The sequence below is a fragment of the Coregonus lavaretus genome (assembly GCF_964263955.1).
Source record: "Coregonus lavaretus genome assembly, chromosome: 16".
NCBI classification, from domain to species: Eukaryota; Metazoa; Chordata; class Actinopteri; order Salmoniformes; family Salmonidae; genus Coregonus; species Coregonus lavaretus.
In genome coordinates, this window is record NC_140003.1 from 30,944,293 (window position 1) to 30,968,063 (window position 23,771).

General features: G+C 43.9%; 2 protein-coding genes across 4 annotated transcripts in view; one reads left to right on the forward strand and one right to left on the reverse strand.

Annotated features, from left to right (window-relative positions):
* LOC311143331 (general transcription factor IIF subunit 2-like) overlaps positions 1–23,771 on the forward strand; it is a 46,205-nt gene that overhangs the window by 16,486 nt on the left and 5,948 nt on the right. For all 3 annotated transcript variants that reach the window (XM_084179170.1, XM_084179171.1, XM_084179172.1), the window contains one exon: positions 14,640–14,721. In XM_084179170.1, the coding sequence (XP_084035296.1) occupies positions 14,640–14,721 (82 nt within the window). The remainder of the gene's footprint in view (positions 1–14,639; positions 14,722–23,771) is intronic.
* Positions 7,150–7,920, reverse strand: LOC311143330 (BTB/POZ domain-containing protein KCTD4-like; the record flags this gene model as incomplete). The annotated part of the gene is made up of 1 exon (XM_084179169.1): positions 7,150–7,920. One exon carries the CDS (start codon positions 7,918–7,920, stop codon positions 7,150–7,152), a length of 771 nt encoding a protein of 256 aa, XP_084035295.1.

A 23,771-nucleotide genomic window follows, 5' to 3' on the forward strand; every position in this document is an offset into this window, starting at 1 on the left:
CTGCCCACCTTTGCTGCTATAACAGCCTCCACTCTTCTGGGAAGGCTTTCCACTAGATGTTGGAACATTGCTGCGGGGACTTGCTTCCATTCAAACACAATAGCATTAGTGAGGTCGGGCACTGATGTTGGGCGATTAGGCCTGGGTCGCAGTCGGCATTCCAATTCATCCCAAAGGTGTTCGATGGGGTTGAGGTCAGGGCTCTGTGCAGGCCAGTCAAGTTCTTCCACACCGATCTCGACAAACCATTTCCGTATGGACCTTGCTTTGTGCATGGGGGCATTGTCATGCTGAAACAGGGAAGGACCTTCCCCAAAATGTTGCCACAAAGTTGGAAGCACAGAATCGTCTAGAATGTCATTGTATGCTGTAGCGTTAAGATTTCCCTTCACTGGAACAAAGGGGCCTAGCCCGAACCATGAAAAAAAGCCCTAGACCATTATTCCTCCTCCACCAAACTTTACATTTGGCACTATGCATTGGGGCAGGTAGCATTCTCCTGGCATCCGCCAAACCCAGATACGTCCGTCGGACTGCCAGATGGTGAAGCGTGATTCATCACTCCAGAGAACATGTTTCTACTGCTCCAGAGTCCAATGGCGGCGAGCTTTACACCACTCCAGCCGATGCTTGGCATTGCACATAGTGATGTTAGGCTTGTGTGCGACTGCTCGGCCATGGAAACCCATTTCGTGAAGCTCCCGGCGAACAGTTCTTGTGCCAGCGTTGCTTCCAGAGGCAGTTTCGAACTCTGTAGTGAGTGTTGCAGCCGAGTACAGACAATTTTTGCGTACTATGCGGTTCAGCACTCGGCGGTCCCGTTCTGTGAGCTTGTGTGGCCTACCACCGTTGTTGCTTTTAGACGTTTCCACTTCACAATAACAGCACTTACAGTTGACCGGGGCAGAAATTTTACGAACTGACTTGTTGGAAAGGTGGCATCCTATGACGGTGCACACGTTGAAAGTCACTGAGCTTCAGTAAGGCCATTCTACTGCCAATGTTTGTCTATGGAGATTGCATGGCTGTGTGCTCGATTTTATACACCTGTCAGCAACGGGTGTGGCTGAAATAGCCGAATCCACTAATTTGAAGCTGTGTCCACATACTTTTGGATATATGGTGTATGTTTTACCATTTCGATATGAAAGCACTTTATGTACAGTGCATTCAGAAAGTATTCAGACCCCTTCCCCTTTTCCACATTTTGTTACGTTACAGCCTTATTCTAAAATTGATGAAATAATTTTTTTCCTTCATCAATCTACACACAATACCCCATAATAACAAAGCGAAAACAGGTTTTTAGAATTCTTTTCACATTTATTAAAAATAAAAAACAGATACCTAATTTACATAAGTATTCAGACCCTTTTGCTATGAGACTCGAAAATTGAGCTCAGGTGCATCCTGTTTCCATTGATCATCCTTGAGATGTTTCTACAACTTGATTGGAGTCCACCTGTGGTAAACTCAATTGATTGGACAGGATTTGGAAAGGCACACACCTGTCTATATAAGGTCCCACAGTTGACAGTGCATGTCAGAGCAAAAACTAAGCCATGAGGTCGAAGGAATTGTCTGTAGAGCTCCGAGATAGGATTGTGTCGAGGCACAGATCTGGGGAAGGGTACCAAAACAAATGTGCAGCATTGAAGGTCCCCAAGAACACAGTGGCCTCCATCATTCTTAAATGTAATAAGTTTGGAACCACCAAGACTCTTCCTAGAGCTGGCCGCCCGGCCAAACTGAGCAATCGGGGAGAAGGGCCTTGGTCAGGGAGGTGACCAAGAACCCGATGGTCACTCTGACAGAGCTCTAGAGCTCCATGGTGGAGATGGGAGAACCTTCCAGAAGGACAACCATCTATGCAGAACTCCACCAATCAGGCCTTTATGGTAGAGTGGCCAGACGGAAGACACTCCTCAGTAAAAGGCACATGACAGCCTGCTTGGAATCACCTAAAGGACTCCCAGACTATGAGAAACAAGATTCTCTGGTCTGATGAAACCAAGATTGAACTCTTTGGCCGGAATGTCAAGCGTCACGTCTGGAGGAAACCTGGCACGATCCCTACGGTGATGCATGGTGGTGGCAGCATCATGCTGTGGGGATGTTTTTCAGCAGCAGGGACTGGGAGACTAGTCAGGATCGAGGGAAAGATGAACGGAGTACAGAGCGCTCCTTGATGAAAACCTGCTCCAGAGCACACAGGACCTCAGACTGGTTCGAAGGTTCACCTTCCAACAGGACAACGACCCTAAGCCAAGACTACTCCGCAGGAGTGGCTTCGGGACAAGTCTCTGAATGTCCTTGAGTGGCTCAGCCAGAGCCCGGACTTCAACCCGTTCGAACATCTCTGGAGAGACCTGAAAAAAGCTGTGCAGCGACGCTCCCCATCCAACCTGACAGAGCTTGAGAGGATCTGCAGAGAAGAATGGGAGAAACTCCCCAGATACAGGTGTGCCAAGCTTGTAGCGTCATACCCAAGAAGACTTGAGGATGTAATCACTGCCAAAGGTGCTTCATCAAAGTCCTGAGTAAAGGGTCTGAATACTTATGTAAATATGAAATTTCAGTTTTTTTATTTTTAATACATTTGCAAAAATTTCTAAACAGTTTTTGCTTTGTCATTATGTGGTGTTTTGTGTAGATTGATGAGTGGGGAATAAATAAATAAAATCCATTTTAGAATAAGGCTGTAACGTAACAAAGTGGAAAAAGTGAAGGTGTCTGAATACTTTCCGAATGCACTGTATCTACTACCCCCCCCCCCCCCCCCCCCCCCCATGTGAAGAAGTCATAAGTATTTTGATAAATCCACTTATAGTGTATCAAAGTAGTCAAAAGTTTAGTATTTGTTCCCATATTACTTTTACGCAATAACTACATTAAGCCTGTGACTCTACAGATGCATTTTCTGTTTGTTTTGGGTTATATTTTGTTCAATAGTAACTGAATGATGACTGTAGTAATTGTCTAAGTGAGTAGATAAGATGTTTCGGAACACTTATAAATTAATCCTGATAATGACATGATTTTAAAAAATCATGAATAAGGATGAGTGAGATGCCGTTCAAAGGCGACAACAAAACATGCTAACCTCTCACCATTACCAATAACAGGGGAAGTCAAATCAAAATCCAATCAAAGTTTATTGGTCGCGCACACAGTTTAGCAGATGTTATAGAGGATGCAGCGAAATGCTTATGTTACTAGCTCCTAACAATGCAGTAAAATGTCAAACAAGTACACAAATAATCAACAATTTATAGGAAAAAAACAAACATAGCATTTTTTGGGGGGTATGATCTTTGAGCCTCTAACATTTTATTATTCAGGATTCATTCATGATTATCGATAATCATGGTAGCATCCACATGAATGTAGAAGTGTTTAGAAACATCTTCTATTCTTACTTACAATTAAAATGACTCCAAAATGGCAATTCATTATTGACCATTCAGTTCCTATTGGGCAAAACATAATCCAAAGCACAACCAAAATAGACTACAAATGCATCCAACAAAGCTTGATGTAGTCATTGCGTGCAAGGAATATAAGAACAAAAACTAAACTTTTTACTACTTTAACACACTATAAGTGAATTTGTCCAATTAGCCTACTTATGACTTCTTCAAATTGGGGGACTAGATATGTAAAGTGCTTTATTTCTAAACGGTCAAACGGATATCTAAATACCCTCAAATAAAAGCTGACATTCTGTACTGTCGCCTAATATTAACAATTATTTCTCAAATATAAAATGCTTTGTATAGAGACACATTTTAAAATGTAGCTTTACTGTCCAAATACATGTGGAGGGGAGTGTATATATTCTGTAGATAATGTACAAGTATATATTGGGCCTGTGTAGAACATAAAAATAGTATTTAGAATGTAGAGATTCTTTAGAATATACAGAGGTTCTTTAGAGTGCTTACTGAAGGCTGGTGATTTATTTGAGAGCGACCGCAGCTACAATGTGATTGATTCAGCTGTGTGTCTCTCTCTCTTTCTCTCTTCCTGTCATCTTTCTTTCTCTTTTCATCTGCCTCATCTCTGCCATTCCTATCTGACTCCTCTCTCCTTGCCTTTTCTCTCTCTCTCTTCCTCTCCTCTTTCTCCCCTCTCTCTCTCTTCCCCTTCTCCCCTCTCTCTCTCTTCCCCTTCTCCCCTCTCTCTCTCTTCCCCTTCTCCCCTCTCTCTCTCTTCCCCTTCTCCCCTCTCTCTCTCTTCCCCTTCTCCCCTCTCTCTGCCTCTTCCCCCTCTCCCATTGCCTAGCTTTGGCCTCTTGTCAGTCTAGGTCGGCTGTAGTTGACCCGTCCATTAGTCATTCCAGGGATCAGGAATGTAAGGATAGTTAGGAATGTTAGTTGTTTCCCTTAGAAACATAGCCATGGAGACACCTACTGCCATAAGGAACAGGCTAGGAGTGTGTGTGTATTAGAGGGAAGAAAGGCAGTGTGGAGACAAATCTGTGAATATTAATCTGTTAATGGGTTGCCTCTGTTTTGAAGTGCGCTCTCTGTCTTTCTCTGACTGTGTCTGTCTGTTTCTCTCTCTCTCTCTCTGTGTTTTTCTCTCGTTCTGTATTAACCCCCACCTCTCGCTCTCCCTGCTCCCACTGCTTCTTCCTCTCCCCCTCTTCCTCCATCTCTCGCTCTCTCTGCCACCTGTGGGTTAGATATTCATCAATCTGAGCTAACAGCTAACAGGCACAGCGGTACCTCATCAAATATGGATGGGTCTGATCTGCAATTAAAAAGCTCTCAGGTTTGATGTCCCCCTCAGCATACTGCTGGCTTCGGGAGCCTCACGTTTTCCCCTATGCCAGAAGGGAGCTTGAGTCTGTTGTGGTGGATCAGAAGGGATGTGTTCAGTAATATGAAACATTGCAAATAGCAATACACCACATAGAGAGGCACACACACACACTCACTGTGTGTGTGTGTGTGTGTGTCATGAGTAGGGGGCTGTAGGTCTGACGAAAGAGCATGCTGCAACAGATGGTTTCTGAGGTGTTTGAGACGCAGGCTAAGTCGAGGTGGGCGTATTATGTGGTCAACACTACAGCTACTGTACTTAAAGCATAGACTGAGTTTGGTTATTTTAGTTCCTAATATTCTGTTCTCATACCATCTGTTGCCTTGTGTCAGAAGGGTTCTGGCAGAGATTCATTACAAGATGGTAAAACAATTAGCACTGGGAGGCAGGGGAATGCCAAGTAGCCTAACTCTCAGTAAAAAGACCAAACTAAAGGAAATGTGTCTGGTTAGTCAGAGATACACCGTATCATACTCTACCACCAGTACTCGGTACAAAAATGTAATGGAATACTGGACCCACTGCTCAACAACAACCCCTTTTTAGCAGAGTTTTGGAAAATAACTACACAATTATTGATTCAATATATTTAGTCTTGTTGTGGAATGTAGAAATGGCCCAAATACATAGTGAAGTAATTGATAGTACTACACATTTAAAAGGTTGAGATATGGATGTAAAAAGAGGTCCACCCTGAGGGAAGAGAGCAGTGTTTATTGAACTGCCTTCCTGACCCACTTCTTCAAATATCAAGTCTCCATGCTCTGGGGAGTATAACTCCCAGAGGCCCTGGGATGAAGAGACACAAGCACAACTGTCAATCACTGATCTCACTCACCAGTGATCACTTCCTATATTAAATGTTGGCTTATAAACATAACGAAATGGGAAACGAGTCTTAGATTAATATAGGAATTCAGATTTGATTAGGATGCTTTCAGGTAGGTTATTATTATATTACGTATGTAGAATCTTAATTTGAGCCAGTTTGCTACAGCAGGAAAAAAATCCTGCAGCAACAGGAAATGTGAATTATTATGTGGATTATAATTAATTGACATTTTTGTAGGGGTTGATACATTTTTCTAAAGGTTAAATCAAGTCTGAAATTTCAAAGTGGAAATTATAAACTTCAGAAGCCTTGTTAAACCTCAAATACACTACATGTTTTACATTTCCTGCATTGAAGGAAAGTTCTGCAACAGGGTGATCATATTAATATCCTACATCTGTACGTCGAAACACTGCATGTCTGTTGAGGGTTTGGTTAGAGGTTACTGCTCTGTGATGTTGGGCACTGATGCATGTTCCAATACACTAAGCTGACTTTACAGTTAATAAGGAAAGTTGAAGTTGCTAACTCTATTATAATTCTATGTCTATTACATTAGTTACCAGTCTATTCTATTAAAGCGCTATGGTCAAATCTATCTGCCTTAATGAACTGTCATAATGTTGATGCAATTAAATATGATATTTCCAAGTCCCCTTGTACTGTATAATAGAGTAGACACAAATGCCAGCATGAGTTGTGGAAAATATTAGATTGCCAATATTCATGACTTTTATTTTGTGTAAAACAAAACATTCACAAATCCAAAAGAACACACATTGTCACTTACTTACTCACTCACAGCACTAACAATCACAAAGTTGGTGTCTGATTTGAAAGTCTTCACTGCACATGCATCATGCTAGATTTGAACCTTTGGGTCTAAATTCTCTGTGCTTCTCTGCTGCAGGGCATTCACACTGACCTCCCTTCCATCTAGTCAGGCAAGTTTCTGCAATAAAACATTCGTTTTTGTCCAATGATCAGCAACAGTCAGTCTGTCTGTCAGTCAGTACAGTGTTCAACTGTACCTCTCCCCTCAGGATCCAGAGAAAGGCTTGGTCACACAACTGAAAACTCAAAACACAGCAACTGAAATCACACACTGTAATACCTCACGGTGCACTCTAAGGCTGGTTTGAAGGGGAAGCAGCCAGGATGGAAAAAGCAGCTTGATGTATGTGTAATACAGTAGGAGACTGGTCCTCTGAGAGGTTATGTTCTGTCCTGCAGCAGTGAGGGTGGTCAAGGTGGTGGATGCTCTCTCTCTTGTATCTCTCTGAGGGTGGACTCCAGACAGAGTGCAGAGGAACAGCTGTCCTGCATCAGTTTCCCCTCATCCCTTCCTCTCCCACTTGTTGCCCTCTCTACCTACCTGTACCTGCCCCCTTCTCTCTGTCTTCCCCTCTCTATCCACCTCCCTGTTCATTCCCTTCCCTTCCTGATCCCTCTCCCCCATCTTTCCCTCTTCCCCACCTCTCCACCCTTTCTTACTTGACAAAGTGCAGAGCCTCTGCGGCCACCACAGATCCCTTGCTGCTGTCCAGAGAGGTGATGAGAGAGAAGCCAGCCTTCAGGGCCAGCATCACCGTCTCTAGCTTCAGACACTCCAGGGTACACAGGAAGGTACTGTCCTGCTTCAGCACCAGCCTGGAGCCAGGGTCCGACTTGATGAAGTGGCGGAACTGGATCACGTTGGACGACACCTCAAACTCCTCCGGGAAGCCGTCCAGCCGGCTCTTTGAGATCTGAACCAGGCGCCCTTTGATCTTGTCGATGAAGGAGGGGTCGCTGCAGTACACCTTGAAGCCCTGCGACCTCTCGTCAGTCACCTCCAGGAAGGCAGGCTCCCGCTGCGCCGCCCGCAGTCCCTCCCACTCCGAAATGGCTTCCACCAATCCGCTGAGGCGGTAGAACTCTGCTTCCCCTCTCAGAAGGCCCACCTCTCGGAAGTCGTCGGGCAGCTGCAGGTCTCCGGTCCGCAGGAAGTTGAGGATGTGTCTGAACACGGGGCCATCACGGTCGATGAAGGGGTTGCCCATGGAGTCAGTGTGCTGGACGGGCTTCCTGCCGCTGGCCAGCTCCTCTAACACTGACCCCTGTTGGCGGCTAAGGGTGGTGCGGTGAGCGGCATAGAGAAAGCCCCCCACGTTGAGGGTGATGGTGCCTGAGGAGGGCTTCTTGATGCTCTTGCTGGGCTGCAGCAGGTCTGGGTTGATCTGTCTCAGTTCACTGTCCATCCTTCTGAGGTTCCATTCCATGCCGCTCCCGCTCAACAACCGCACAGTCTCTTTGTCTGGTTAAGTGTGTAGCATGCAGTAACAAAGTGAGTGTGTGTGAGTGTATGGGAGCGTTACGAAGAGGTACTGGCATAGAGAGGAGCGCACTGGTAGCAGAATGAGAGTCTGCCTTTTCCTTTCTCTCTCGCCTCCCTCTTACATCCGTCCCTCTCGCTCTCCTCCTCTTACCACTCTCGCTCTCTCCTCCTCTTACCTCTCTCTCTCTCTCTGCTGGAGGAAGGGGGGGGCAGTGCCACCCTCCATCAGAGGGTGGGAGGAGAGAGTGCGTGTGCTTTAGAGAGAGAGAAAACGACAGTGTAGAAAGGGTGGCAGGTGCTCTCCTTGCCCCTCTCTCCCTCCTCTAAATCTCCCTCTTCTCTTTCCCCTCTCTCTCCTTCCTCTCTCATCCTCCTCTTTTCTTCCACCCTCTCTCGGTTTCTCCTTTCTCTCTCCATCTTCCCTCTTTCCCCTTCTCATTCTCCTCCAGCCCCCCTCTCTCTCTTTCTTCCATCTCGCTCTCTCTACTCCTCTCTCTCTCTCTCCCAGTCTTCGTAATTAGCCCTCTCCTCTCGCTGATATAAAGGCTCCTCAGCTGTGCTTCTGCACGTGAGACCACAGGAGGCCCTGAACACACACGCTCTATATACACATGCAGATACACACCAACCTCCTACCAACACACACACACACACACACACACAGGAGGTTGTCGTGGCAGGGAACTCGGATAACAAATCTCTCTCCCCAACCCCCAGACTGAGGGGGGAGGTGGCAGTATCTCTGTTATAGAGACTTGCTGCAGTCAGATATGTGTTAGAGACCATGTTTACAGCTTTGTTCAGGGAGGCATTTACTGGCAGCATAGTGGGCACATTCGCTGGCAGTGTGATGGAGAGATGGGGATAAATGGGCAGATTGTGTGTATTTACGCAAATGGCCTGATTTCTCTCCAAGATTACGTGCAGTTGGTTAAGATCTCCCTGTGTGTGTGTTTGTGGGAACAGCCCAATTACTGGTGTATGCAGGCAGACAGTGTCTTTGATTTGTCCACATCCTCCTGTATCCACCCACAGCCTGGGGAGTTGACTGGAACATAATTGGTTCTAAACCGAGTGTAATGTCTCTGTTACTCTGCCAACTGTCTCTGTTACTGCTTTATAAGGAAGACAGAGGCTTGTTTATTATTATGGTCATAGACTTGTAGTGTTAACCTCCAGAGCACGTAGCAAGGGGCTTAATCAATCATGTACACTATATATACAAAGTATGTGGACACCCTTCAAATTAGTGGATTCGGCTATTTCAGCCACACCCATTGCTGACAGGTGTATAAAATCGAGCACACAGCTATGCAATCTCCATAGACAAACATTGGCAGTAGAATGGCCTTACATGCTGACCACCGCACGCGTCGCAAAATAAATGTACACATACATGTTATTCAATCATTGCACCCACACTGCTCGCGCGCATCAACAAGCGTCTGGGTGGCCAGGCGCTAAAATAGAACTTGGTTCTATTTGTGAAGCTCAACGCGCTGCAAGTCCTGTCTCTCCCATCTCCTCATTGTTTTTAGGAGCATCTACCCACGTGGGTGATTGAAAGATGAACTGAGGTCTACGCTCCAGTCCAGTTGGTTGGGGTAATGCACCATAAAGTTGGTTGCCAACTGCCATATAAAGTCCAACGAAGAAGAAGCGTGAAGGAGGAGAGATTACTAGAAAACAAACTTTTACCGTTTTATCTGTGGATTAATTGTCAGAGTGAGGACCTTGTGCATTTCAGATAAAATAACAACCCAATGTTTATATCCCAGGACAAATTAGCTAGCAAAAGCAAGCTAGCTAGCTAAATTGCCATAAATGTTTAATGTTTTTCAACCTGTCCCAAAATTAATATAATTGGTTCAGAGTTTGTTTTGATATTTCAACCTGCGTGTCCTGATCGCGTCTGGTGTGGGGGGACAAAATCAACTTGCGCGCAATGGCGCACGAGGACGGTCTGGGTAGCATGTTACTGAAGAGCTCAGTGACTTTTAACGTGGCACCGTCATAGGATGCCACCTTTCCAACATGTCAGTTTGTACAATTTCTGCTCTGCTAGAGCTGCCCCGGTCAACTGTAAGTGCTGTTATTGTGAAGGGGAAACGTCTAGGAGCAACCAATGGCTCAGCCGCGAAGTAGTAGGCCACACAAGCTCACAGAACGGGACCGCTGAGTGCTAAAAATTGTCTGTCCTCGGTTGCAACACTCACTACCGAGTTCCAAACTGCCTCTGGAAGCAATATCAGCACGAGCTGTTCGTCGGGACATCTTAACACTACAGCATACAATTACATTCTAGACGATTCTGTGCTTCCAACTTTGTGGCAACAGTTTGGGGAAGGCCCTTTCCTGTTTCAGCATGACAATGCCCCTGTGCACAAAGCGAGGTCCATACAGAAATGGTTTGTCGAGATCGGTGTGGAAGAACTTGACTGGCCTGCACAGATCCCTGACCTCAACCCCTTCGAACACCCTTGGGAGGAATTTGAATGCCAACTGCGAACCAGGTCTAATCGCCCAACATCAGTGCCCGACCTCACTAATGCTCTTGTGGCTGAATGGAAGCAAGTCCCCACAGCAATGTTCCAACATCTAGTGGAAAGCCTTCCCAGAAGGCAAAGGGGGGACCAACTTGTCAACACACTGTATTATACACTACATGACCAAAGTAAATACAATGTTTCTTTCTACATGGGCTGACAGTGACAAACTGCCTGGACAATGTGTACTCATGTCACTCATGGTAACTAAGAGTGGTGGGTGTGTTTATTAACAGTTTTGTTCCCTGAGGAGAGGGAGAGAGAGAAACAGAGAAAGTGAGAGCGGGAGTGTGTGTGTCCTGCAGGTGATGGGCTGTCAGTCAGTCAGACAGTGATGTTACTGGACCCACTCTTCTCTCTTCCTTTATCTATCACACACACACTCTCCCTTGGGGGCAGAAGTGCAATTAAAGGAAACAGTGACATCGATGTCAGGTTGTGTGTGTGTGTAACAAGGGGGATGTCATCATGTTGTCTTTTCTCTCAGTGAGAAGTCTGTTTGTTTGATGGAGCTGTCTACAATTGTCTACAGTTATACAGAGGGCTCTGTTGTGTGTATGCTGGTGTTCAAATTTAAATTAAACCTAGCAATCACCCCAGAATCCAGGTGTAGAACATTCCCCACACACTCTTGACAGAGAGACAACCTATCCAATAGAATACCACTCTCTGCCGTCTCCAGAAGTGGAGGCGCGACTTCCATTCACTCACCCCCTTAAATAGACGTACTTGTGGACAATCAGTGTGGCAGTCTGACAAACCTTTCCATTCAGTTAATTTCCTGTGTGTGTGTGTGTGTGTGTGTGTGTGTGTGTGTGTGTGTGTGTGTGTGTGTGTGTGTGTGTGTGTGTGTGTGTGTGTGTGTGTGTGTGTGTGTGTGTGTATAAATGCTGCATTCCAGACAACTAGGAAACGCTGACATTTTCGACTTGGAAACTTGTTGTAGAAAGATGAGCTCTGAGTATCAGAATAAACCAGTAGGAAGCTTTATGCAAAAAATGAGCCTATGATTCCAGTAACAGTTCACCACGGTGACGTCTGAGTGACACATCGGCGATCAACGAGGCGGCTCGACCGTACCATGGTGCTTTTTAATCATAATGTGATTAATGGAATCATCCCCGCATTAGAATTGCAAACAAGGCAGTGGAACAGCGGAGAGGAGATGGTGGGTGGGTGGGTGGGTGGGTGGATGACCTGCGTTCCTTCCCAGCCCTATCACACCATCATTACCTGAGATAATTGTTCAACATCATGTCGGAATCTATTTGATTTCTTGTTCTTTTTTATTTCCTCAAAGTAATGAGAGCAGTAATGGGGATTCCCATCTGTAAAATCACGGTCTCTTTTCATTAAAGATGTTGAATTATTCATAATGTTGCTGGCCAAGTCGGAGCTGGAACGTTATATCACAAACTGCAGTGAAGCTGGCATAGCAACAGTAGCCTTGAGGAACATAAATGGTGTGTGTGGCAGAGGTGGTTAGGTAACCTTGCCTGAGACCTGTAGATTTGCATAAGGCTTCCTAAGCTAATGCCTGGGCATTAGCTCAGCAGGCTAACACGGTTTAGGGCTGGCTGTATAGACAACCAGGGTTCAAACCCTGTTAGTCACATGCGCTCTCTCTCTATGTCAAACACTCTCTGATGTTGGCTGTATTTTAGCAAATATCTCCACTAAGGGTGCTGAAAATGTCTTCTGGTGGGTTTGATACAGGTAATGAAGTTAATTAATAGCCCCTAACAGCAGATTGTTGATAAAGATGTCTTCTCTCTCCCTACCAGGCTGTGGAGAGATTAGTGGTTCTCTAGTATTACGTGTCCGGATCATATCTGAGTGTCCCTAACTCCCTCCCCTCATGGGAAGTCATTTATAGATCTGGTAGTCACAGGGAGATGGCTTTGGGCATGCAGTCAGCTTACATCTCCTCCACTATTGAGACCTGTTGGGCTATTTTTCCAAGGCTGTGTTGTGTAGTATAGTGTGGTGTGGATTGTCAGTAGGACAAAAACAGCAATAGGGCCGACATTAATGAGCAGGTTCATAAGGTGTTTGTTTTTGACGTAGGGTTAAGGTTAGAGACTACCGTGGTCTGAGAGATGAGGCGGTCTGTCTTGTTCCTGTACGCAGGCTGATAGTAGTAGTCGATCTAGTCAACAGGTTTCCTCGCAGGTTCTCTCTCTCTCTTTGTTATAGACTTTGTCGCTGTTCTGTCCCGTCAAGGATGAATAGAGCAATTTACTATCATATTTGCCCGTTTTTAACACATTCCTCCAATAGCCACTTTACTATCTGAGGGTTTTTGGTAGTCTAGCGTCTCTGAGATTCACCAGAGGCTTGAGAAATCTGAAGGCTCACAAATTCATTCTCCTGGAATATTCAGATACAGAGACGGAGGTATCTAGGGAATATTAGTAGGAGAGGGTGGGAGTGGGGGCAGAGTGTGTGTGTGTGTGCTTTTAGATGGAGGGTCCTTAGAGCAGATAAGAGGTTAGAGATGGTGGGAGATGAGTGGGTGGTAGCTTGACTTTCTCGTCCTTCTTTCTCCTCTTCCCTCTCTTTCTCTCTCCTCCCGTTCCTCTCCCTCTTAGCTTGACAGCCTTGAGCAACAAATACTGTGGCCATTCCACCTCTCACTGTGCCTTCCTCCTCCTCCTCTCATTCTGTTCTCCTCTCTTTCTGCGTCCTATCTCTCTCTCCATCTCTGCATGTGCAGCTTTGCTCTCCTACATACCAGCGTCCATTAGGACCTGCACGTTTTAGCCTAATTCATGCCACACTAAACAGGCATAAACCCTCAACAGGAGAACCCTACAGGAGAAGAGGCATGAGCAGTCTGGTGAGAGAGGGATAAAGTAGGGGATAGGTTAAAAAAGAGAAGACCGGAAGAGAGAGAATGGAAAAGGAGAGGGGGAGAGAGAGGGAGCCTTGAGTGGAGTATATGAGAGAGGAGATCTACAGTAAACTATTCTCTCCCATACGGCCCTGACCCAGGTGATCCCAGCCAGTGGCCTGTGAGTAGCTAGAGAGGGAGATGGAGGCAGGCTGCTCTGAAGTTGAGTGATGCGTTTGTGTGTAGGTGTGTTTATAGAGATGCGCCAGCAAGTGTTTCAGCACTTATCATGCAATAATTGCACATAATTGTATCCATTTGTGAAAAAGGTGAGGAATGGATATTAGTGAGTGTGTGAGATCTGTGACATTGGACTGACTGTGAAGTGATTTCTCTGGAGCCATCTGTAAAAGTGCACAGATTTTTAATAGCACCAACAAACACCAACTGAACATTTTGTTTCAGTAGAACAAAACCTGATTAGCTAACAAACGCAAACGGACACCAGTGGTTGTTGGCTGTTCTTGGGCGTTTGTTGGGCAAAGTCTGGACAGAGTGTACTCTTTATCTTTGGATGAACGTTTCTTATACAATGGTGTGAACCTATCCCCGCCCCCTTGTTAGACACAAACACACACAGACACAATTTTGTATTGCTATCCTTGTGGGGACCAAAGAATTGATTCCCATCCAAAATCCTATTTTCCCTAACCTTAACCTAACCATAACCCTAGGCCTAACCTTAACCCCAAACACCTAACCCTAAACCTATACTTAACTCCTAAGCCTAATCGTAACACCTAACCCTAACCTTAATTCTAACCCTAATTGTAACCCTAAACCTAACCCCTATGCCTAAAATTGCGTTTTTCCTCGTGGGGCCCAGCAAAATGTCCCCATTTGTCCGAATTTTCCTTGTTTTACTATCCTTGTGAGGACTAGGATAGTTAAACACACACAATGACAAGGAAAACTCCAAATAGATGAATCACTACATTTTGAAATGGCAAGGTCTTGATGAGCAGTCCAGTGGCAGTTGGTGGAGATTTGGAGTGTTGGCTGTGGAGTACTCAGCTCGGGTGGTTTCTCTATTGATTCAGTCAAGCGGTTCAGTCAAATATAATTTTGGCTGCATGTTCAGTCCAGTGCTGAAGGCTATTAAATAACACTTTTAGTCCTGTTGTATTGAAATAAAGAATACAATGTGATTAAAACCAGCAATCTGCTAATGATTTTTGTGTGTGTGTAGGTCCTTAAAGGAAACATGTATTGTCTTTGTTTCAGATAAGATCAGTCTGGAGGGCATAGTGGTACAGAGAGCAGAGTGCAGACCTGCCGTCAACCAAAACTACATGAAACTGAAGAAGTGAGTGAAACAAAATTCAATAAAATGTGAATAAAATTTGGCGACTGTAAAATAAAGCATCACGATAGGCTATTTCTCCTGGCTTCATTTCTGAGGGAGATTAGTAGATGTGGGAGGAACAGAAGCCATAGCGAACTCCAGGAGAATGTCTAATAATGGTGTATAACTGGTCTCCATTCTGTTTAATGGTAGCAGAGGTTGGCAGGGATTGCTATAGCAACTGTTCCTTGTGTGCTATAGCAAATATTCTCTCTCCCTGTGTGTTCTTTTACATTGTTTTATTAGGGGGTAGATCAGCTTTAATATTGCAGATAGATTGTAGTTTCCATCAATGTAATTGTCTGCATCATTTCCAATTCCCCATATATATTTTTTGTATATATAAATGTGTATATATATATATATATATATATATATATATATATATATATATATATATATATATATATACAGTGAGCTCCATAATTCATTGGACAGTGACCATTGTTTTGTTATTTTGGTTCTGTACTCTAGCACTTTGAGTTTGAAAGGATACAATGACAATGAGGGTGAAGTGCAGACTGTCAGCTTTAATTTGAGGGTATTTTCATACATATCGGATGAACCGTTTAGAAATGACAGCACCTTTTGTACATGGTCCCCCCATTTTAAGGTACTACAAGTATTTGTTAAATTGGCTTCACAGATGTGTGTCGTTAGGCAGGTGTATTCATTTGTGTCGTTAGTGAATGCAGGAGAGCTGTTGATGAATAGTAATGATTCTAGACGTTGCAATTGCCTTTGGAGGTTGTTATTGGGGTGTGACAACATGAGGAAGACAGCAGTGTCGATGCAAATGAAGTTGGCCGTCATAAGGCTCAGAAATGAAAATCAATCATTCAGGAACATTGCAAAAACCCTGGCCATGCCCAAGTCAACAGTTTTGTTCATCATTAACAAGAAAAAAACAACCGGTGAACTCAATTATGTCAAAAGACCCGGTAGACAGAGGAAGACCACTGTAGTGGATGACTGGAGAATACTCTCTATGGTGAAGAAAAACCCCCTGATAACAGCCCAACAGATCAAAAACACTCTCCTGGATGCAGGTGTAGATGTGTCAAAGTCTACCATACGCAGAAGACTACACCAGCAGGACTACAGAGGGTACACTACAAGATGCAAACCACTGATAAGCCTGAAGAACAGAAAGGCAAGATTACAGTTTGCTAAAAAGCACCTAAAAGAACCCCAAGAGTTCTGGAAAAAAATATTGTGGACAGATGAGACAAAGATTAACATGTACCAGAGTGATGGAAAGACAAAAGTGTGGAGAAAAAAAAGAAATGCCCATGATCCAAAGCATACCACCTCATCCATGAAACATGGTGGAGGGGGTGTTATGGCTTGGGCCTGTATGGCTGCCAGTGGAACAGGCTCACTTGTCTTCATCGATGATGTGACTGCAGACAGAAGTAGAACAATGAATTCTGAAGTCTACAGAAATATTTTATCTGCTCAGATAAAACCAAATGCCTCCAAACTCATTGGACGGCACTTAATCACGCAATAAGACAATGACCCTAAACATACTGCTAGAGCAACAAAGGGGTTTTTGATGGCCAAAAAGTGGAAAAACCTTGACTGGCCGAGTCAATCACCAGATCTGAATCCAATTGAACATGCATTTTACATGCTGAAGAGGAGACTTAAGGCAATAAGTCCCCGAAACAAGCAGGAACTGAAGATGGCTGCAGTACAGGCCTGGCAGAGCATCACCAGGGAAGATACCCAGCGTCTGGTGATGGCGATGCATCGCAGACTTCAAGCAGTCATTGCATGCAAAGGATATGCGACCAAATATTAACAATGATTACTTTATTCTACATTATGTTAAACTGTCCAATGATTTTTGATGCCCGAAAATGGGGGGGGACCATGTACAAAAGCTTCTATAATTCGTAAACGGTTCATCCGATATGTATGAAAATACCCTCAAATTAAAGCTGACAGTCTGCACTTCACCCTCATTGTCATTGTATCCTTTCAAACTCAAAGTGCTAGAGTACAGAACCAAAATAACAAAACAATGGTCACTGTCCAGTGAATTATGGAGCTCACTGTATATATATATATATATATATATATATATATATATATATATATATATATATATATATATATATATATATATATATATATATATATACACAGTGGGGAGAACAAGTATTTGATACACTGCTGATTTTGCAGGTTTTCCTACTTACAAAGCATGTAGAGGTCTGTAATTTGTATCATAGGTACACTTCAACTGTGAGAGACGGAATCTAAAACAAAAATCCAGAAAATCACATTGTATGATTTTTAAGTAATTCATTTGCATTTTATTGCATGACATAAGTATTTGATACATCAGAAAAGCAGAAATTAATATTTGGTACAGAAACCTTTGTTTGCAATTACAGAGATCATACGTTTCCTGTAGGTCTTGACCAGGTTTGCACACACTGCAGCAGGGATTTTGGCCCACTCCTCCATACAGACCTTCTCCAGATCCTTCAGGTTTCGGGGCTGTCGCTAGGCAAGACGGACATTCAGCTCCCTTTCTATTGGGTTCAGGTCTGGAGACTGGCTAGGCCACTCCAGGACCTTGAGATGCTTCTTACGGAGCCACTCCTTAGTTGCCCTGGCTGTGTGTTTCGGGTCGTTGTCATGCTGGAAGACCCAGCCACGACCCATCTTCAATGCTCTTACTGAGGGAAGGAGGTTGTTGGCCAAGATCTCGCGATACATGGCCCCATCCATCCTCCCCTCAATACGGTGCAGTCGTCCTGTCCCCTTTGCAGAAAAGCATCCCCAAAGAATGATGTTTCCACCTCCATGCTTCACGGTTGAGATTGTGTTCTTGGGGTTGTACTCATTCTTCTTCTTCCTCCAAACACGGCGAGTGGAGTTTAGACCAAAAAACTATATTTTTGTCTCATCAGACCACATTACCTTCTCCCATTCCTCCTCTGGATCATCCAGATGGTCATTGGCAAACTTCAGACGGGCCTGGACATGCGCTGGCTTGAGCAGGGGGACCTTGCGTGCGCTGCAGGATTTTAATCCATGACGGCGTAGTGTGTTACTAATGGTTTTCTTTGAGACTGTGGTCCCAGCTCTCTTCAGGTCATTGACCAGGTCCTGCCGTGTAGTTCTGGGCTGATCCCTCACCTTCCTCATGATCATTGATGCCCCACGAGGTGAGATCTTGCATGGAGCCCCAGACCGAGGGTGATTGACCGTCATCTTGAACTTCTTCCATTTTCTAATAATTGCACCAACAGTTGTTGCCTTCTCACCAAGCTGCTTGCCTATTGTCCTGTTGCCCATCCCAGCCTTGTGCAGGTCTACAATTTTATCCATGATGTCCTTACACAGCTCTCTGGTCTTGGCCATTGTGGAGAGGTTGGAGTCTGTTTGATTGAGTGTGTGGACAGGTGTCTTTTATACAGGTAACGAGTTCAAACAGGTGCAGTTAATACAGGTAATGAGTGGAGAACAGGAGGGCTTCTTAAAGAAAAACTAACAGGTCTGTGAGAGCCGGAATTCTTACTGGTTGGTAGGTGATCAAATACTTATGTCATGCAATAAAATACAAATGAATTACTTAAAAATCATACAATGTGATTTTCTGGATTTTTGTTTTAGATTCCATCTCTCACAGTTGAAGACTACCTATGATAAAAATTACAGACCTCTACATGCTTTGTAAGTAGGAAAACCTGCAAAATCGGCAGTGTATCAAATACTTGTTCTCCCCACTGTATACAGCTATGAAAGAAATTAAGAGACCACTGCAAAAATATACGTTTCTCTGGTTTTACTATTTATAGGTATGTGTTTGGGTGAAATTAACATTTTTGTTTTATTCTATAAACTACTGACAAAATTTATCCCAAATTCCAAATAAAAATATTGTCATTTAGAGCATTTATTTGCAGAAAATGACAACTGGTCAAAATAACAAAAAAGATGCAGTGTTGTCAGACCTCGAATAATGCAAAGCAAATAAGTTCATGTTCAGAAATCAATATTTGGTGGAATAACACTGATTTTCAATCACAGCTTTCATGCGTCTTGGCATGCTCTCTACCAGTCTTTCACATTGATGTTGGGTGACTTTATGCCACTCCTGGCGCAAAAATTCAAGCAGCTCGGCTTTGTTTGATGGCTTGTGACCATCCATCTTCCTCTTGATCACATTCCAGAAGTTTTCAATGGGGTTCAGGTCTGGAGATTGGGCTGGCTATGACAGGGTCTTGATCTGGTGGTCCTCCATCCACACCTTGATTGACCTGGCTGTGTGGCATGGCGCATTTTCCTGCTGGAAAGACCAATCCTCAGAGTTGGGGGAACAATGTCAGAGCAAAAGGAAGCAAGTTTTCTTCCAGGACAACCTTGTACGTGGCTTGATTCATGCGTCCTTCACAAAGACAAATCTGCCCGATTCCAGCCTTGCTGAAGTACCCCCAGATCATCACCGATCCTCCACCAAATTTCACAGTGGGTGCGAGGAACTGTGGCTTGCAGGCCTCTCCAGGTCTCCATCGAACCATTAGACAACCAGGTGCTGGGCAAAGCTGAAAATTGGACTCATCAGAGAAGATTACCTTACTCCAGTCCTCTACGGTCCAATCCTTATGGTCTTTTGCAAACCTCAGCCTGGCTCTTCTTTGCTTCTCATTGATGAAGGGCTTTTTTCTAGCTTTGCACGACATCAGCCCTGCCCCTAGGAGCCTGTTTCGAACCGTCCTCGCCGTGCACTTCACCCCAGCTGCCGTTTGCCAGTCTTTTTGTAGGTCACTTGATGTCATCCTACGGTTGTTGAGTGACATTCGAATGAGTTGGCGGTCTTCCCGGTCAATAGAGTCGTTTTCGCCCTCTGCTGGTCTGTAGCTTTGTTGTTCCCAATGTCTGCTGCTTGACCTTGTTCTTATGAACCGCCGTGTTTGACATTTTAAGGATGGAAGCAACCTGACGCTCACTGTATCCCTCTGCCAGTAAAGCCAGAATTGAACCCTTCTTTTCCTCACTCAAAACTTTCCTTTTCAACTCTTTTGGCATGGTCAATAGTTACTTTTTGATTAATATTACTTTTGAGGTACTGTTGGCACTGTTTTTGCCATCCAGCTGGTCCTATTGCAAGAGGATAGTGATGACCACAGCAGTGGTTTTTATACTTTTCCTCGTTAAATAACATTTGGTTCAGGTGATCACCTAATCAGTACCTAATTCAGTAGAATGAGGTGTGCCTGTGTTGGCATTCAACAGACACTGGAATGGAATGGCTGTCATCCATGTAGAGATGCTAATTTAAGAAACATTTGCAGTGGTCTCTTAATTTTTTCCAGAGCTGTATATATATATATATATGTATGTGTATGTATATGTATATATACAGTGAGGGGAAAAAAGTATTTGATCCCCTGCTGATTTTGTACGTTTGCCCACTGACAAAGAAATGATCAGTCTATAATTTTAATGGTAGGTTTATTTGAACAGTGAGAGACAGAATAACAAAACAAAAATCCAGAAAAACGCATGTCAAAAATGTTATAAATTGATTTGCATTTTAATGAGGGAAATAAGTATTTGACCCCCTCTCAATCAGAAAGATTTCTGGCTCCCAGGTGTCTTTTATACAGGTAAGAGCTGAGATTAGGAGCACACTCTTAAAGGGAGTGCTCCTAATCTCAGTTTGTTACCTGTATAAAAGACACCTGTCCACAGAAGCAATCAATCAATCAGATTCCAAACTCTCCACCATGGTCAAGACCAAAGAGCTATCCAAGGATGTCAGGGACAAGATTGTAGACCTACACAAGGCTGGAATGGGCTACAAGACCATCGCCAAGCAGCTTGGTGAGAAGGTGACAACAGTTGGTGCGATTATTTGCAAATGGAAGAAACACAAAATAACTGTCAATCTCCCTCGGCCTGGGGCTCCATGCAAGATCTCACCTCGTGGAGTTGCAGTGATCATGAGAACGGTGAGGAATCAGCCCAGAACTACACGGGAGGATCTTGTCAATGATCTCAAGGCAGCTGGGACCATAGTCACCAAGAAAACAATTGGTAACACACTACGCCGTGAAGGACTGAAATCCTGCAGTGCCCGCAAGGTCCCCCTGCTCAAGAAAGCACATATACAGGCCCGTCTGAAGTTTGCCAATGAACATCTGAATGATTCAGAGGAGAACTGGGTGAAAGTGTTGTGGTCAGATGAGACCAAAATCGAGGTCTTTGGCATCAACTCAACTCGCCGTGTTTGGAGGAGGAGGAATGCTGCCTATGACCCCAAGAACACCATCCCCACCGTCAAACATGGAGGTGGAAACATTATGCTTTGGGGGTGTTTTTCTGCTAAGGGGACAGGACAACTTCACCGCATCAAAGGGACGATGGACGGAGCCATGTACCGTCAAATCTTGGGTGAGAACCTCCTTCCCTCAGCCAGGGCATTGAAAATGGGTCGTGGATGGGTATTCCAGCATGACAGTGACCCAAAACACACGGCCAAGGCAACAAAGGAGTGGCTCAAGGAGCACATTAAGGTCCTGGAGTGGCCTAGCCAGTCTCCAGACCTTAAACCCATAGAAAATCTGTGGAGGGAGCTGAAGGTTCGAGTTGCCAAACGTCAGCCTCAAAACCTTAATGACTTGGAGAAGATCTGCAAAGAGGAGTGGGACAAAATCCCTCCTGAGATGTGTGCAAACCTGGTGGCCAACTACAAGAAACGTCTGACCTCTGTGATTGCCAACAAGGGTTTTGCCACCAAGTACTAAGTCATGTTTTGCAGAGGGGTAAAATACTTATTTCCCTCATTAAAATGCAAATCAATTCATAACATTTTTGACATGCGTTTTTCTGGATTTTTTTTGTTGTTATTCTGTCTCTCACTGTTCAAATAAACCTACCATTAAAATTATAGACAGATCATGTCTTTGTCAGTGGGCAAACGTACAAAATCAGCAGGGGATTAAATACTTTTTTCCCTCACTGTATATATGTGTGAATATATATGTGTATATATGTATGTGTGTGTGTATATATGTATGTGTGTGTATATACAGTTGAAGTTGGAAATGTACATACACCTTAGCCAAATACATTTAAACTCAGTTTTTCACAATTCCTGACATTTAATCCTAGGAAAAATTCCATGTCTTAGGTCAGTTAGGATCACCACTTTATTTTAAGAATGTGTAATGTCAGAATAATAGTAGAGAAAATGATTTATTTCATCACATTCCCAGTGGGTCAGAAGTTTACATACACTCAATTTGTATTTGGTAGCATTGCCTTTAAATAGTTTAACTTGGGTCAAACGTTTCGGGTAGCCTTCCACAAGCTTCCCACAATAAGTTGGGTGAATTTTGGCCCATTCCTCCTGACAGAGCTGGTGTAACTGAGTCAGGTTTGTAGGCCTCCTTGCTCACACACGCTTTTTCAGTTCTGCCCACAAATTTGCTATAGGATTGAGGTCAGGGCTTTGTGATGGCCACTCCAATACCTTGACTTTGTAGTCCTTAAGCCATTTTGCCACAACTTTGGAAGTATGCTTGGGGTTATTGTCTATTTGGAAGACCCATTTACGACCAAGCTTTAACTTCCTGACTGATGTCTTGAGCTGTTGCTTCAATATATCCACATAATTTTCCTTCCTCATGATGCCATCTATTTTGTGAAGTGCACCAGTCCCTCCTGCAGCAAAGCACCCCCACAGCATGATGCTGCCACCCCCGTGCTTCACGGTTGGGATGGTGTTATTCGGCTTGCAAGCCGTCCCCCCTTTTCCTCCAAACATAACGATGGTCATTATGGCCAAACAGTTCTATTTTTGTTTCATCAGACTAGAGGACATTTCTCCAAAAAGTATGATCTTTGTCCCCATGTGCAGTTGCAAACCGTAGTCTGGCTTTTTGTATGGAGGTTTTGGAGCAGTGGCTTCTTCCTTGCTCAGCGCCCTTTCAGGTTATGTCGATATAGGACACATTTTACTGTGGATATAGATACTTTTGTACCTGTTTCCTCCAGCATCTTCACAAGGTCCTTTGCTGTTCTGGGATTGTTGCACTTTTCACACCAAAGTACGTTCATCTTTAGGAGACAGAACGCATCTCCTTCCTGAGCGGTATGACAGCTGCGTGGTCCCATGGTATTTATACTTGCGTACTATTGTTTGTACAGATGAACGTGGTACCTTCAGGCGTTTGGAAATTGCTCCCAAGGATGAACCAGACTTGTGGATGTCTACAGTTCTTTTTTCTGAGGTCTTGGCTGATTTCTTTTGATTTTCCCATGATGTCAAGCAAAGAAGCACTGAGTTTGAAGGTAGGCCTTGAAGTACATCCACAGGTACACCTCCAATTGACTCAAATGATGTCAATTAGCCTATCAGAAACTTCTAAAGCCATGACATCATTTTATGGAATTTTCCAAGCTGTTTAAAGGCACCGTCAACTTAGTGTATGTAAACTTCTGACCCACTGGAATTGTGATACCGTGAATTATAAGTGAAATAATCTGTCTGTAAACAATTGTTGGAAAAATTACTTGTGTCATGCACAAAGTAGATGTCCTAACCGACTTGCCAAAACAATCATTTGTTAAAAAGAAATTTGTGGAGTGGTTGAAAAAACGAGTTTTAATGACTCCAACCTAAGTGTATGTAAACTTCCGACTTCAACTGTATATGTGTGTATATGTATGGATGTGTGTATGTGTGTGTATAATAATATTATTAAAATATATATTTTCCTTTATTATTTTACCCTAACCCTACCACTCCTCCGCTAATTGGAGTAAACTAACAACACTTAAGCTTATATATACTATATACATTTTACGGACACAATGTATTTTACAATAGTTATGTTTTGTTTGTTTTTAATCCCATCCTTCAGCTACCCTCAACCCCTCCCATCTATCTCCGAAGACTATCCAGTTTGATTTCTATTTGCCATATATTTTTAACTGTGCGGTTTTACAAAAGTTCTGAACCTACAGTGCCTTCGGAAAGTATT